Raw genomic sequence first — 15295 nt, 5'->3', positions numbered from 1 at the left:
CATTCACGAACTTCTTGATTTCAGATGAGTGTCTTCTTTGATGGACATTTGATTGGATCTTCACGCTCTGGACCTTGTCCTTCAGAAATTCCAGCTGGACATGGTATGCTTGCTTGGGTTTGGAGAGTCTGTCAAACACGCAGAGCGTGACTCTCGACTCGATAAGGCACGGGCAAAGAAGGCTGGCTTTCCATCAATTTGAATCACGATTCAACTCAAATCGAGAGCGCACACATCGGGCGCGCATGCAGGCGATCGTGATCACGTGCAGCTTCCGAAGATCTTGGAGATCGAAGCTATATAGGCGCGTTGCATGGCCGACTTGTCCGAAGGCTCGGGCACGCAGAGAGTGCCGCCGACTAGGCGGGTGCGTCACATCCCCTACCAAGCCACTCCGCCAATAACGCTTTCATTCAATGATTGCGCAGGGCAGTGGGCTCTGCAACCCCACTTTGGCCGATCCGAACGCCTCTTGTCTCACCTCCCACCTGGCGAAACCATCCAGCTGGTGAAACAGCATCGAGAATACGTTGATATTAGATTTGTATGCGAGATACACGAAATAAGCACCAGCACCGCTCTCGCTTTCGTCTGCTGCCGCACAGCCGCAATCATCGGAGTCCTCGACAACACCATGGCGATGCGATTCTCTCCACAAGATTCTGCAGCTCGTGTTCTGATTCTCCTGTCTTCTACGAGCTGTTGTCGTGATCGCGAACATTGAATTCACCCGCTTTCGCTGCCTCGATGTACCCCTTGACTTTCTGTTGTCCAAAAAAGGTGTTGCGCGCCCGTCAGCGCAGAGGTAGGTTACTCGATCAGTACGTCGCCTACTCACCTCGTAGATCGTGAAGACGACGGCTTGGCCTGAATAGCACGGGTAAGTGAGGGTCAGCTTTGGACAGCGTGCAGAGCATTCCTAGCAGAGCACGACGGCCACTCACCTGGCGCGACACGAGCAACGCGAGGCGTGATACCTTTCCAAAAGGCGGCAGGTCCTTCTTGCTTGAACATCTCTCCAGCAACCTTGACCACTCGACTGATTGCAGTCTCTCCTTCTACACGAGAAGCACGCTGAATACGTGTCTTGATGGTATCGATGCTGCGAGCCAAGAACATAGCAGCTAGTCAGCGAGTGAGGCTTGACACTGCAGTGCGCCTTCATTCGACTCACGGGGCGTTGGAGACTAGGGGCGGGATCGATTGCCCAAGTCGCCCAATTGTCAGCCAGCAATCGCTGCCACACACACCGGTAGCCGCCCAGTGCGGACTCACATGGACCGAGGGCTCCGGAGATAAGTCCGATCGTACCAGTCTGAATGCTAGGGAGTTCGTCGACACCCTGCACTCTCTGGGCCAGAGCTTTCAGCTCCTGGTAAGCAGTGAAGTTTGCAGCTGTGGTATGTGCCTGATATGAGCTCGACGTGCCTGCTGACTCTGCGTACCTTTCTCTGACCCACCTTGGTTGGTAGCTTGACGAGCAGCAGTGAGAGCGACTCCGCGGTACAGAGTTGTGATGCCTTCTTCTCGCACAATGGTGTACAAAGCATGGGCCGCATTTCGGTATCGAGGAACCTCGAGAGGGTCGGCCAAAGAATGTTGCTGAGCTTGGAGACGAATCTTGACAACTTCCATCGGATTCACGACCACCACGGCTCTGGTGAAACAAGAGACGCGGCTTCTGGTCAGTCAAGTGGCCGAAAGCGGCGCCTGCGCAGCCGAGCCTGCTGCCTCGAGAATCTCATCACCCACTCTGTAGTTCCGGCTCCGAGACCAGCTGTAGATGCGTAAGTTTGGTGGGCGTCGAGCGTCAGCCAGGGAGAGATGGGGCAACTGCTGAACTCTGTGCTCAAGCTGTCGGCCATGGTGGCCGATGCTCCGACGAGCACGACAGTACACTACCATCCAAGAGCACCGGAGCTCCATCACTTACCCAAGAAGACGCCAGAAGGGCTAGTCTTGCCAGTCACACGATCCGCAAAGTAAGCTTTGTAGTACTCGAAGCTCATGAATCGAATGGCCATCTTGGGCACAATACCAGCGACGACAGCTCCAAGGCCTTTGTAAAGGCCAAGAGGCGTTTCCCTCTGCACGATATAAGCACCAGTAGCAATAAAACCTCGTGGCTTTTGACCAGAGATCTTGCCCCTGCGCGAGAGTTGCATGCGGACCTTGATCGTGTCGAGAGCTGAGTTGTGCGGCAAGCAAGGTAGCGTTCGCGATGAGTCCGAGCCCTTTGAGAGCTGCGATCGAGCGATCACTAGCGATCATACGACTCACGATGACATGTGCATGCTTCCGCAAAACCGGCAATCCCACCCGCAATCAAGTGCGTGGACGGAGCCACCTTGGGCTTGTTGTTGACCTCGCCTTTCTTAGACATTTTTCCCTTCCTCAAGAGGAGCGCAAGAAGCCGAAAGTAGTCTTGAATGCGAGCGCTGTGAACAGGAGTTCTGCTGAGCCGCTCTGGTATGAGGGCGAGAAAGGGCAGCTAGAGGTGGTAGGTGCGAGATGAGTGGGAGCTGCCGAGGCAACGGGTAAGCGCGACGAGGGGAAAGGTCGTTGGACGAGAATGACGTTGTTGTTGTTCAGAAGAAAGTGGAACTCGAGTAGCGGATGGGATGTGAGATGGAGCACGGCTAGCTGCTCATGCAAGAAGCAAGCGCGAACCCCTCGATCGCGTAGGCGGTACGCATGTACGGCAACAACCGGTAAGCGGATCACACTCGTGACTGCTGCTGGCGACGTGCAGGTCGGACGTTCCGGGGTGGAGCGGAGTGATCTTGTTAATTCACGTTCGTCTGATTGCTTGCCGGGCTCGACCCATGCACCAGGGCGAGGATGCCCTCGTGGCTCGAGCGTGAATGCGGCTGTCTGGCTGGGCTGTTCAGATCGAGGCTGCAGAAGTCGCTGCTGCTGTTGTGGACCCCGACTCGCGACCGCCGTTTACCGGTCAGTTTCTGAACGGGCACGATTTCACGCACGCACAGGGACCGGCGCGAATGCATGGGTGTGCCGTTTGCGGGTACTCAAGACTGTTGTGACCACCCACAGCTTGAACGGCGCGGCGGAGTCACGCGGCGAGCGTGCCAATTTCCCCACGCAAGCAAGGTGACGCCGCTGATGTGTGCTCGCTGCACGACGCGCGTCTCACGCGCAACACGGTACCAGCTTCGCGGGGACGCTCCGTGGATCTGTGTGGATATCGACCGGTGGAAAGACGTGCGTCCATCCAGCATCCACCATGCATGATGGCGGCCACAGTCACGACTCAAGAGTCTCTTCTCGTCTGCTTGCTGCTATTCAAGATTCTCTGCTGCATGGCAGGCAGGGTGCAGGCAACCAGTCCAAGGCAGACATCAATCCGTGCAGGGAATGTCTTGCTCTTCGCTGCAGGCCTGATGCAACGAAGAGCATATCTATGCTCACGACTGTTGTACGGCACACCGTTGTGTTCACAACGCGTGATCCTGCAAAGGCTTGATGTGACGCCGCGCGCTTGTGTGCCAAGAAGCTATCTGATTAAGACTTATTTTGACTCACGATTCACGTTCACATTCACATCCGTCAGTATTCTCCCGATAGTCCTACTGCTGATCTAGTCACGAGTACGTGCACAAGACTAGTCTTCTGATTGCGAGCGCCTTGCGAGGGCTGCTCACGAGCAGACCTCCTGACCTCCTTCTCTGTATGTGCCCACACGCCTGTATAGAATTCAATCATAGTCGTGAGTCTGGATCAGTCCCGCTGCAACGGCCTCATAGTCGCTCGACCCGGTCCAGAAGCTTGTATATTCGGTATGGTCAAGACTCAAATACAGCCGCTCAGTCGTCTAGCCACGCACAATTACAACGATCATAGCATGTGTGTATTGAGGACGATCATCACAGTTCCGAGTCGGAGTGCTCAGATGTCCATGACGAGCAATTCAACGTCGGTGCGTACGTGCAACAATTCTTACTGCCAGCCCTAGCCAATTTTGAGTTGCTGCTAAACCTTGCGCGGCCGCTACATGAGCTGGAATCGTGAATTGTAGTCAAGAGTCAAAGGGCGAGCGGCGTTGACGGGCTTCGGTCGGGCCAAGCACACAATGCCGGCCCGGTGCGGCAGGTAGGCGGGGCGCGGGCCCAAGAAAGATTCTCGATCATTCACTCAGAAGAGTCACGTGAGTAAGCAATCGGGCGCGCCAGTTTTGAGTCATGAGTCGTTGTTTGGCGCGTCGCGTGCATCACCATCACACGCTGCTGGGCTCGTGACTTGCACCTCAAGTCTTGTTCGGACGCAGACAAGCCCTCACACCGTTTACCCTTCGCGACGATGCCTCCGATCTGCCACTTTTCCAAGTCATCAGTCGACAGGTCTCGAGTGAGATGCTGCAGACTGCCTGTACCGAAGCATGGATGGTAAACAATCATGCTGGGGCCCTTCGCACAAGCAGGCCATTGTGTACAGCAAGTTCCAACATCTGGTGTGCCCGTGCAGACCAACCGTCGGGCCGTTGAACGACGCGCTCGCATACACTCTACCAAGTGGGATCAGACGGTGCTAATTCTCGCTGCTCTATTCACTTCTCCCGCAGTCGCTGCTGTGGACAGCTTCCAAGATGAGCTGATCAAGGCAGCGCGCAACGTATGACGACCAGATGTCTCAGGCATGTGGCCAAGCATGACGTCCTTCAACGGGCTCCAACGCGGCATCTTCCAATCTGCTCCCGACGCGGGCCTCGTGACTGGTCAGCTCTATCTTCGTCTCCCGCACTGCACGCTCAGTCTCAATTCATCTACCGAAAGCTCAACTGAAGCGGGCCTCTGTCGAAATAGGCAGTCGCCGAGAGTCGACTCGCCTTGCAGGCCTCTTTTAGCCTCGAAAGTAGTCACGGCAGCACGACGCGGGGGCCGATCGCTCAACATGCGATGGAGTGATGCCACAAAGGCACGTGTGAGCACTGAAACAAGCATTTGCACCCGAAGGCATTTCGTCACTCTGAGCTACTTGTCTTGGAGCGCTAGCAGGCAAGCGTACCAAACTAAGCGTCGAAGGCAGGTTTTCACTGCCGCATCCGAGCTGAATTAGGAATATGCTTCCGCTTGGCTCCGTCTCTTAAGACAAAGAGGCAACTCTTTGCACTTTGAAGCCTCTACCACCGATTGTCCTGTGCTTCTTACCCACCTTTCACTTCTTCATCTGTGCTTTGGGTGCGTTTGCAACTCACACATCTTTCTACTACTTAAGCTCCCTTCTCTTCTCCTTCTTGCAAGCGCCCAGAACCACCTACCGGTCTGTCAGCTACTGCCAAAGCATCGACTGGTTCGACTGCGACTTGGTTCTCAACTCAATTTCGATCGAACTGCCTGGCCTAGTGTGAGTAGGTTCTGCAACACACCATCAACGCTGCTAGACCCAAATCGCTCATGCTGCCGTCGCCTATCCGCATAGCAGCTTCGCTTGCCTTGCTTCGATCCTGCTCCCTCTCCACGTCTTTGATCTTCTCGACGATCGTTCAAACACCATGTACGCCGGTGTTCCTGCTTCCCTTCGCGCAGGTGGCGTTCCACCACGCTCCAGCTCTCAATTGACCAACAAACGGGAAGCTACGATAGCTGTCCTATCGTCTGCGGCCAGCACACGACCTGGCGTTGGATCATCAGCTCTCCGGGTCACAGTTGCCCCACTACTCAAGCCGGCGGTGCAATCCTGTTTGAAGAATGGCTATCGTCTCTCCCTACCACTCGGCCCCGGTTCGCTGCCTTATCCAAGCCCAAGCATCCTCTTTCCCTCGCCCGCTGCGGTACACGTGACGTCTGGATCAGCTGTGCCTATGCAGAACTTGGACGAGCTTAGCCGCACTTTCCAAGCCTTCGACGATGGTCGCCGAGCGTCAGATCCGGACGTGATGTCCCAGTTTGAGGAGGCCTTGTTCGAGTGGGTGGAGCGCGAATGCCAGCAGGACACATCCGATCTGTCTTCCGCAGGCGTTTTTGGGGTACCTCGCTACTCTGAGGCGGGCTTCGAATCCGAGCGTTTGATGAGCCCAGGAGAGGTTTCGGGATACGGAGCGGACGTTGAGGATTCGCCTCACATTCAGGGCGACCAGTACAAGCGAGGCTCAAGGATACACAATCGAGTGATCAGCATCGAAAAGGTCCACGCGCGTGCTCGAGCCATCCGTCAAGCAGCCAGCGCGCGCCACACAAGTGTGCCGTCCGCAGGTGTGCAGAGCGAGCGCTCCGAGTCCACATCACAAGCTCGCTATGGAGGGTCGCATTACGCACAAACAAGTTGGAAAGAGCCACGATTCAGCCTGAAGGCAGAAGTCATCCCCCACACGAACAGTGCATCTCCTCATCAAGCGACCCAATCTCGCAAGTCCGGAGGGATAGGATTCAACCAGGATCTCGCGCACCCGCGTCGCTCCGACGCAGCGTCATCGTCTCCATCCGTGCCGCAGGTCGCATTGCCCAACGAATCTCCCCGAGCTCAGCAGCATTGCAGAATATCTGTGCGCGGTCCACCAACGCCTTACCTGATGGCCTCGCCCCACACGACTCGCCAGCGCGTACAAAGGCTGCGCGAGTCGGAGGAGAGCATTCCCATCGACATGATCAGCGACCATCAAGAGGAGGACACTTCGGGCTCAACTCCAACCACAGCCGACGAAGCTGTGGACCCATTCGCAGCTTTGAACCCTTTTGGCCCCAAGCCCGCAAACGAGCCAACCATTCCGAGTGGTCCAGTTTGCCCCAGAATTGCAATACCAGTGGATCGTAGCAAATCTTCCGAAGGTGTTACGCGGCTCCAAGCACGCAGGCCTCCTGGCTTGCAGCTGTCCAAGCTTCCGCCGTCAGGTGCGTGGGCGGCGGCCGAGATCCGAGCGCATGGCGCAGGCCTGGCGGGGCGAAACATGGCCGCTCCTGCCGTCTTCGACCCTCGCATTCACGGCCAGAAGAATTGGAGAACTCCAGATATGGCTGAACCTCCCACGACTGCGCCAGCCGGCACTGTCACGTTCAAGGAGGCGCAAGAACAGGCAGAGAAGCACGTTAAAGAGAGCACTCAGTCGAGCCGCGCACGCTCAAAGACGGTCTCAGATGGTCTCCAATCGTCAAAGAACCGATTGATCGGTCTGATCAACTCACCCCGCCGAGCCACACGTCCGCTGCCACCGCTACCTGCCCAGCGTGCAGTGCCGGATTTGATGTTGCCCATCACGCCACCTCTAGGCACGAACAAGCATGCAAGCAGGACATCGGGCGACAGTGGGGCATACTTGAGGAAGTCGTCGAATCGTGCGGGGCTTGGACTTTCTTTTGGCACCGAGGATGGAGCCGTCCTCGAATCTGACGTTGCTACTAGCGCCAAGAAGTCGCCGATCGCTGATAACTTGCCGCGCCCTCTGCCACACCGAGACGTCAATGCACCAGAGCACGCTTTCAGCGACGTCAAAGCAAGGGACACTTCGCGAGAAGCAGCAGTAGTCGCAAAGATGCGGAAGCATCGAAGCCTGCCTTCCAAGGTCGAGAGCCTCCTTGCTGAAATCGCGAAGCCGTTCGACGCTGGTGCACGCCGCAGACGCAAGATGGAGTTCGCCACTGCCAACGAAATGCTCGAAAAGGCCGCGCCTACTCCCTGCGAGGAGAGAGATCTGCTCCCTCCGACCGCCCGCGACGCTATGGCGGCTTGGGCCAAACGCACTTTCGAGCTGACGGCTGCAAAGAAGTCTGCGGGCAAGGTGGATGTGCCGCCCTCTGCCTACCTAGAGAGCGCGCCTACAATGCCAACTATGGCAGCAGAAACCGCCGATGAGGTAGCAGAGCCACGTGAAGCCCATATTGTCGAGCAGCCTGTAGATGTTGCAGAGGCGGAACAAGGGCCCTTCGTTCCTTCGAAGGTGGAAGAGCCTGCGCTTCAGCAATCTGTCTTGACGAGGGAACGCGTCGCAGAGTTGTCTCCAGCACTCTCTGTTAGGGGAGTGTTCAGGAAGGAGAATAGCGACCTGCTTGTAGCGCTACCTAGCTCAGCTATCAGCATGACTTCTGCCGGCTCGCTAGGTGCAGGCGAAGGTGATGGACTGCTGCCTCCCGGCTCGCCCGATACGGCAGTTGCGACTGCACTCAGAGCGCGCCGCGATGCTCAAGGGCTGGGCTTGTCTCCGGCGATTCGGGACGCTGCTCTCAAATCGCATGCCTCCGGCAACACGAAGCATCACCGTTCCGTCTCGCGAGCCCCGTGCGATCCGCCATCTCCTCGACGAATCGCTTTCGGCATCCTAGCCAGTCAGCGCTTGCCTGAACCTTCACCCCGACGGGTAGTCTCTTGCGCCCCCGGTGCTCGTCCATGTGGCCCTCGCAGACGACCAAGCAGTCCCAGCCGTCGCGTCATGTCAGCCGCACATCCCAACTCAAGTTGGATGGGACGTGGCATGAGCCGAGACAGTGCACTGTCGACTTCACCTCTTATTCGCCAGACAAGCGAGTGCTCTTTCGGTCCCATGCAAGAAGGCGAGCTGTCTGCTGAAGAAGTGGAAGCCACGTCGCCGAACTTGAATAAGACTCAGGAAACGCCCTTGCTCATTCAGATGTCCTCCCCGCTGCTCAACCCGGCCCCTGCATCCGAACGGCCAGATATCGCCACTAGTCCTCTTCTCGCCGGCACCCGCTCGCCATTGAGTAAGATATGCGACCAGGCGCAAGACCTCATTCGCTTATCTTCGACCTCATCGGCCGTTTCTCCGCCACCGCTGGTCGGTGGCTCCGCACAGAAGCGTCGCGTCGAGCGACCTGGAACGCCATTGGAGTCGGGCCTGTCCCCTCGGCTTCGCTTGTTCTCTCCAGACTTGCCATCGAGCAACCTGCCGCTCTCCGCAGCCCTGCTCCCGAGCGCCAGCAACGGCTCGGCTCGCGCGCGCGTAGCAGCAGGTAATAGTGTCCTAGACACGCGTCGGGATGTCAAGGTGCTTTCGGAGGCGGATCTGAGCGAGGATCACACGCCGCCGTCTCTTCCAGCTCCTCCTCAACCTGTCTCTGCTCTGCTCGCTCTCGCCCTGGCGGCCGAAGCGCTGATTGGGGAAGTCGATCCAGAAATTTCGGCTTCGTCTGTTGCTTCTTCTCGCTCCCTCAGCGGACCAACAGCGGTTGACAGCCCACATGTCGGCACTCCTTCGGCATCTAGCCCACTGCTGCCTAGAGGTCTAGCAGCTTGATCGTTGCGCTACCATCGACCCCCACAACCGAATTTCGCCCCTCCCCATCCCGATTCATCATTGCCTACTCTTTTTTGTACGTCTATAACTGTTCCCCCTTCTCACTCTTCTAGATTCGACAGACATGAACGTGAGCTTTGTCACACGCTCGTCGATGACGGATCCTTACATGACAATTGCAATTCAATATGCTTTTACAACATCGATGGGAGATACAACATTGTCCGGTCCGGAAGGAGGCTAAGACCCAGCCACGCGGGCTTAAAGGATGATCACGGAGGCAAGACGGCCAAAGCGCGTTGCGCAGCATCCAGATTGTCCAAATTCGCAGGCGAAGGATTCGTCGACGAACCTTGAGATAATTTGCGCTTGAGCATCTCCACCTGCTTTCTTCTGGCCGAGATTAGCCTCTCGGCCTTTTCTTTGGTAAGGTCTGCGTAAGTCGGAGCGACTTTCCTCGATGTGGGTGAGGCGGTGGCCGCGAGTGTAGAAGGTGTGGCTGTCTGCGAAGAAGATGTGCTGCTTCGAGCACGCAAATTGAGCACCTCAGAATCCAGATCTCCAAGCTGTTTGCGAAGAGGTACGAGAGCCTGCCGGAGTGCGAGAGAATACATCGTCACTGGGTAGAATGAGCTATGCGGTGCTTTGCGAGACTTCAATGCACTTTTGGCGTAGTGCTCACCTCGTCGTCGAGGAATTGCCGCAGCGCCTCCGTCGCGCAGTTCTCGATGTGCTCGAATCGAATGGGACCCAGCATTGTGCCTCCATACCACCTTTTCTCAAGTACAGCAGCCGAGCGAAAGTGCAGAATGCAGGGAAAGGCCAGACGGATTAGCGTGCATTGAGTGGGGCGGCAGGCGCCGTGGATGCCCTCTCACCTAGATACGATGACCAGTACGTCGCTCGCCCCTGTCTTTTCGATTGCTCGAAGAACAGCTCTACCTCCTGCTTTCTCTCCATCATCTTCGCAACCCTGGTCGATTTCCCAATCCCCAGGTCCGCTCAATCCATCTCTTCCCCTCTTGAGCTTCAACACTCTCCAAGCATACATGTCGTGCATGCTACCTCTCTGGGTGGCTCTCATGCTTGCGAACATCTCGGGAAAGATGCTGGAAGGCAGGCTCGGATGAACCTCGCGAGAGAGATGTGTTAGAAGACGTGTTTGCTCGGTTCGGCGTGGAGAGGATAGAGAGTAGACGAAGCCGATGAAGAGCGAGGCACGATCTTCAATACGAGACGATGGTGTGCTTGTTGGCCACAGTATAGGCGTGACGTCATCATTGTCTCCCTCAGGCATGTAGTCTAGCACGCTTCTCTGAGCCCCTCTACTTCCACCTCGACCATTTGCAGACGGGCTCTTTGCGTTGCTGGAAGCGACATTGATGTCACGACCTTGCGCCGGCTGCGAGCGCTCAGCTTTACGCGCCCTAATCTCTTCCCACATGCGCTTTGCATCCTCTTGCTGCTGCGCCGCTGCTTTTTGTTCCTCTTCTGGCGCTTCTCTACCAGCTTGCTCCATGGAGAGGCTAGACGAAGAAGACGCTGATGCTCCAACGCCAACGCCAGCGCCCGCGCCCTTCGTATTCTCCCGCGGCTTGCCTATCGGGAAGAGCTCCGCTCCTGACGGAATAGGCAGTTTGGCGTCTTTGATGCGAGGCACCTTTTTCTTCATGTCTGGCCTACTTGCAGCCGCTCGTTTGCGCTTCTGTAGCCCTCTGTGCTGATCGATATCGATGTCTTCCTCGACGTCTTCCTGACTTTGGATGTCCGACGCGTCTTCTTCCGTATCCCCGCTCGAATGTCTTGCCCCTCTCTGCCCGCGATCCTTTCTGCCACCCTTCCGCCGCTCGTCAGGCCTCCACTCATCTGCGCTATCGCTCGCCTCGCTCTCCAAAGCCTCTGGCTCGCTCTCCGAAGCGCTTCCTCCACGATCTGAGCCCCATCTCTCTTCGTCCGATTCATCCTCCGATGCGCTTGCGTTCAGTCTTTGCTTTTTCCTCGATTCTTGACTCCCACCACCTCTGGCCTTTTCCTGGGCGCGTAAGGATCGACGCATGGCGAGGGCGAATGGTAGCAGAGGCGTTGCCGATGTCACTTTCTTGGCAGCCCGAGCCCTTGGCAAATCAGAGGGCGCAAGTCGGACGAGTCGCAGCGAGCAAGGCCACTGGAATGGCTCCAAGTTCTGAGACGCTGTACCAATGGGCGACGTTCGGCAGCACACTGACGACTTCTTCCCTATCGGCGCTCCAGCCGAGCTTGATGCTGTTTGCTCTGCTGCTGCGAGGGTGTGAACGAATCGTATGGGGGCAAGTGCATGCATAGTCAAAGGCAAGGTGCAAATCCACATGTCACACCGACTTCACATCATCTCTATCCCCGCGCATTGGCATTTTGCTGAGCTTCCCTCCTCCTCCTTCTTGATAGTCTGATGAGTGTGGAGGCCTTGCATGGCCGCGTCACGTGCCGGGCCTATACAGCAGCAGCAGCAACTGTGACTACTACTTGACTCAAGACTCATCATAGCAGACTCGACTCTTGACTCGATCGTGAACTCCGAACGCGCACGCACCGCCTCGGTCGTGGTGGCCACGAGAGTCACCGTCAGAAGAGTCTGATGTGGATGGTGAGCAGTCCGCTTCATGACCAACTAACTTCCTTCGGACTCGTGACTGTCCACGAACTCACTCAGCGTGGCTGTGCAAAATCGGAATTCAAGCCACGGTTAGATGGAGAAGGGCTGCCTATAAACCGCATTCAGAAGCCATTCTGAAGAGGGCACGCACGCAAGAACAACGCAAGAACAAGATGAATAGCATCTTGGCCGCCTATGGCAACCTCTCGCAGCCGCTGGATGAATCAGTCGCTCCGTAAGTGTAGGCTTGTGGAATCCAGCGTCTTGAAGCGACGCAGCTTTCACATCCTCTGACATGCGATCTCTCCACGCAGGTCCGCACCTTCAACACCGCAAGGTGCTCAAAATTCAGGTCGGTACTTGAGATGGTGCGACAGGCTATCCGTCCTGCCCGGTGCAAGTCGATTGGGCACAAAAGAGTGCACAGACGCCTTGCGTATCAAGAGAGCAGACTACTTGCGGCGCAGGAACGATGCCTTCCGAGCGCCGGATGGCAAACTTCCGCCTGAGCTCACCGACGAGGGGGAAGCGGTGCGAAGGAATGATCGCATTGATGCGAGCGTGAGCAACCCGCTTGGGCTGGAAGAAGACGTGAGTGTCATCTCGAGCGTTGGCGATGAGTCCTGTAGCATGGATACACCTCTACAGAACGCCCAGCCTGAAGCTGAGCCAGTTCTGCTCCCCTGACGCAGAACCCATGGCTGAGGCATATAGCATCAATGTCTATCATGACTCAGATCCAAGCCGATGTGGAGCGCACCTTTCCAGACGAGGAAATATTCCAACCCAAAGAGGTTCAATCTGCCTTGTCTCGCATCCTCTTCACATATTGCTATCAAGGCGGATCGGGATCAGAGACGGGATACAGACAAGGAATGCACGAATTGGCTGCTGTTTGCTGGCTAATTAGGAGCACAGACTCGACGGAGCCTCAGCATCAGTCGTCGTCGGAGGGAGATCAAAATCTGCAGAGCTCGCTTACTGCCGATGTGCGGAGCGTGGAATGTGACACTTATAGCATCTTCGAGGGTCTCATGGCAAAAGCGGGTGTGTGGTTCGAGTGGAAGCAGGACAGAGTGAGTGAGAGGAGGATCACCTAGACTCGAGCGAATAAGCGCTTAGCGATCTGCTGCCCACGCTGCCATCCCAGCCTTCGACGAGCACAGCTGGGCCCATGATGCCTATTATGCTCGAGTGTGTCGCGGTACACCAGACGCTGAATCGATTGGATCCGCAGCTGCACGCTCATTTGCAAAGCCTCGGCATCGAGCCTCAGCTTTACCTGCTGAGGTGGATTCGACTACTCTTCACTCGCGAGGTGAGAAAGAATACCTCAACCCTCGCGTGCGCACCTGCGGTCGCCTCGGCTGATCATGGGCGGGTCCCTGCATACATCACGCGATTCAGCTGCCCTTGCCCGATGCTATCAATCTTTGGGAAGCGTTACTTAACACAGACCCCACTCTGAAGCTAGCCGCATTCATTTGCATAGCCATGCTGCTCAGGATCCGACGACCTCTGCTCGAATCCAGTTATGCCGAAGCTTTTACTCACTTGCTCCATTTTCCCAAGGCCTGTCTCGCCGCAAGAGGGCAGTGGGCGTCAGATACAACAGATGCGGCGGCTGCTTCGGTGCAGAGTAGAGGTCTAGCACCTTCCTTGCTGGTTCAGCAAGCTCTGGCTCTGAGGGACACTGGTGCCCGCGGGGCGGTGCTGTGCGCGAGACAAAACGAGGTGATACTGGGACTCGACGTTCGGACACCTGATGTTGCTGCTGCAACCGGCTCCGAGCCGTCTCAACCTCGCGCACGGCAATTACCCAAGACTGTTGCTACAGGACGAGTAGCAGGGCACAGACCAGGTCTGAGCAGCGACAGCTTCGCCAGACCATCAGCCGATCAGAGCCCCGAACAGCTCAACGAGGCCGTACCACCAGCTTCCGCAGGACTGATCCCTGATGGTATAGCAGACCTAGCAAGGGGCCTGTACTCACGTGCTGATGCGCTCGGAGTCAATCGAGCCCTAGTCAGCGCCATGGGCAATGTGCAGCGCACAGTGGGGGCTTATGCGGCTGTGGGCGCCCAATTCGCAGGCCCTGGACGCATCGCTTCAACGCAGGACGATGGATTTCCTCCTAGCATCGATCGGGTACCCAGGAGCGCTATATCGGCTGGAATAAGTGCGGCGAGCTCGAGTGCTCGGGCTGTACGCGCCTCTAGGGATCCAACGACGGAGCTGAGCATGCTCCGAGCTAGCAATGCTGCGATGGGACAAGCGCTGAGCGCTTGCATTGAAGTCTTGGAGAGGAATTGGTCGAATGAGACGGATTTCACGACTTCCAGCACCAAGGCGAAAGAGCAAGAGTTGACGGGCGCACAAATAGAAGTGCTGATGAGCATCACCGCTCTTAAACATACCCGAGATGTATTGATGGGCACCACCGCGGAATTTGACCCCGCTACTGTCGCTTGGCCAGACGTTCCTACCTCAGAAGCGATCAAGCCAAGCCCCAAAGCTGCGAAGGCACCTCTCAGTTCACCGCAGGGCGCCACGACCTCGACCAGTGTCGCGACCCACAGCCAAGAAGCTCCAATTGAGGCCATTCCGAGTTCAGAGCGCTTGCCTCGGGCAGGTTCCATGGGCTCAGTTGCGGTTAGGGACTCGCGCTCAGCTGCTGTCTCATCACCAGTCGAACCTTCCTCACGGAATTCAAATTCAAATGAGCGCTCGACAGACCGCAGTGGCCTACTCAATGCCAGGGCGTTTGCTAGGCCGCAAGACGAAGAGGGCTACAATCCATTGGCTGGATTCAGAGCTGCGGCGGAGAATAGTCGCTTTGGTTCCGCCGCGTTCGAAGAGAAGGAGTCGAGTACGAGCAGACCAAGAGCTCTTTCGACGTCCCAATCATCTGCACAGACATCCGCCAGGCGTCCTTCGGCGCAGCCGCAACCATCCTTTGTTCCTCCGACATCTGGCGAGCGACGGCGTGAGGTCGGGGCCCTTTCACCGGCTCGTGAGGCTAGTGCACACAAGAGCGGTCCAGGAGCCATGAATGAGCATGAACAGTCAATTTACCCGCCGCCAGCTTCTTCTCCTCGATGCAGCACTTCGCCCGCGGCACAGACGGCTCAAGATTCAGAGATGGGCAGACGATCAGACATGCTGCGCAAATCCAACCCTTTCGCAGCAGCGCGCAAGCAACATGTCGTCTTCGAAGAAGATTCGACGCCTTCTGTCTCCGGAGACCCTTTGGGCGCCTCATAAAAGTGGCTGGAAACCTGCATCTCACCCCTCAGCTCGGAGACCGCACCAACCATTGCTTACCTCTTGTATTACCACACTGCTCCGCCAAGTTTGCTCGCGACTACTCATAGCAATTGCGCACACTTTCGCAAGGATGAGACGAGATGGGCATGCCGATCATTAGCGGAAGTCTGAGCAGATAACGGACCGAAGGCGCGATG

General features: G+C 56.8%; 4 protein-coding genes across 4 annotated transcripts; 2 read left to right on the top strand and 2 right to left on the bottom strand.

The window, feature by feature from the left end:
• Nucleotides 1–517: 517 nt before the first annotated feature.
• On the bottom strand, nt 518–2876 carry IE81DRAFT_325007 (mitochondrial carrier). Its single transcript, XM_025514389.1, has 9 exons — nt 2281–2876; nt 1934–2188; nt 1753–1777; nt 1461–1657; nt 1276–1395; nt 1175–1187; nt 945–1102; nt 839–867; nt 518–764 (listed from the first exon to the last, which is right to left on the bottom strand). Exons 1-9 carry the CDS (start codon nt 2381–2383, stop codon nt 693–695), a joined length of 972 nt encoding a protein of 323 aa, XP_025368166.1. The 5' UTR covers nt 2384–2876; the 3' UTR covers nt 518–692.
• A 2376-nt stretch (nt 2877–5252) lies between these two features.
• Nucleotides 5253–9517, top strand: IE81DRAFT_196828 (hypothetical protein). The gene is made up of 2 exons (XM_025510843.1): nt 5253–5361; nt 5440–9517. Exon 2 carries the CDS (start codon nt 5510–5512, stop codon nt 9197–9199), a length of 3690 nt encoding a protein of 1229 aa, XP_025368165.1. The 5' UTR covers nt 5253–5361; nt 5440–5509; the 3' UTR covers nt 9200–9517.
• IE81DRAFT_292537 (hypothetical protein) lies at nt 9472–10259 on the bottom strand (the record flags this gene model as incomplete). Its single annotated transcript, XM_025511963.1, has 3 exons — nt 9472–9789; nt 9882–9972; nt 10078–10259. The coding sequence occupies 3 exons, from the start codon at nt 10257–10259 to the stop codon at nt 9472–9474; spliced, it is 591 nt and encodes a 196-aa protein (XP_025368164.1).
• A 1516-nt stretch (nt 10260–11775) lies between these two features.
• On the top strand, nt 11776–15287 carry IE81DRAFT_196803 (RabGAP/TBC). Its single transcript, XM_025510842.1, has 5 exons — nt 11776–12066; nt 12146–12422; nt 12524–12907; nt 12982–13149; nt 13239–15287. The coding sequence occupies exons 1-5, from the start codon at nt 12005–12007 to the stop codon at nt 15093–15095; spliced, it is 2748 nt and encodes a 915-aa protein (XP_025368163.1). The 5' UTR covers nt 11776–12004; the 3' UTR covers nt 15096–15287.
• Nucleotides 15288–15295: the final 8 nt, after the last annotated feature.

The sequence above is a fragment of the Ceraceosorus guamensis genome (assembly GCF_003144195.1).
Source record: "Ceraceosorus guamensis strain MCA 4658 unplaced genomic scaffold IE81scaffold_51, whole genome shotgun sequence".
NCBI classification, from domain to species: domain Eukaryota; kingdom Fungi; phylum Basidiomycota; class Exobasidiomycetes; order Ceraceosorales; family Ceraceosoraceae; genus Ceraceosorus; species Ceraceosorus guamensis.
This window is presented reverse-complemented; position numbering and strand designations above follow the sequence as displayed.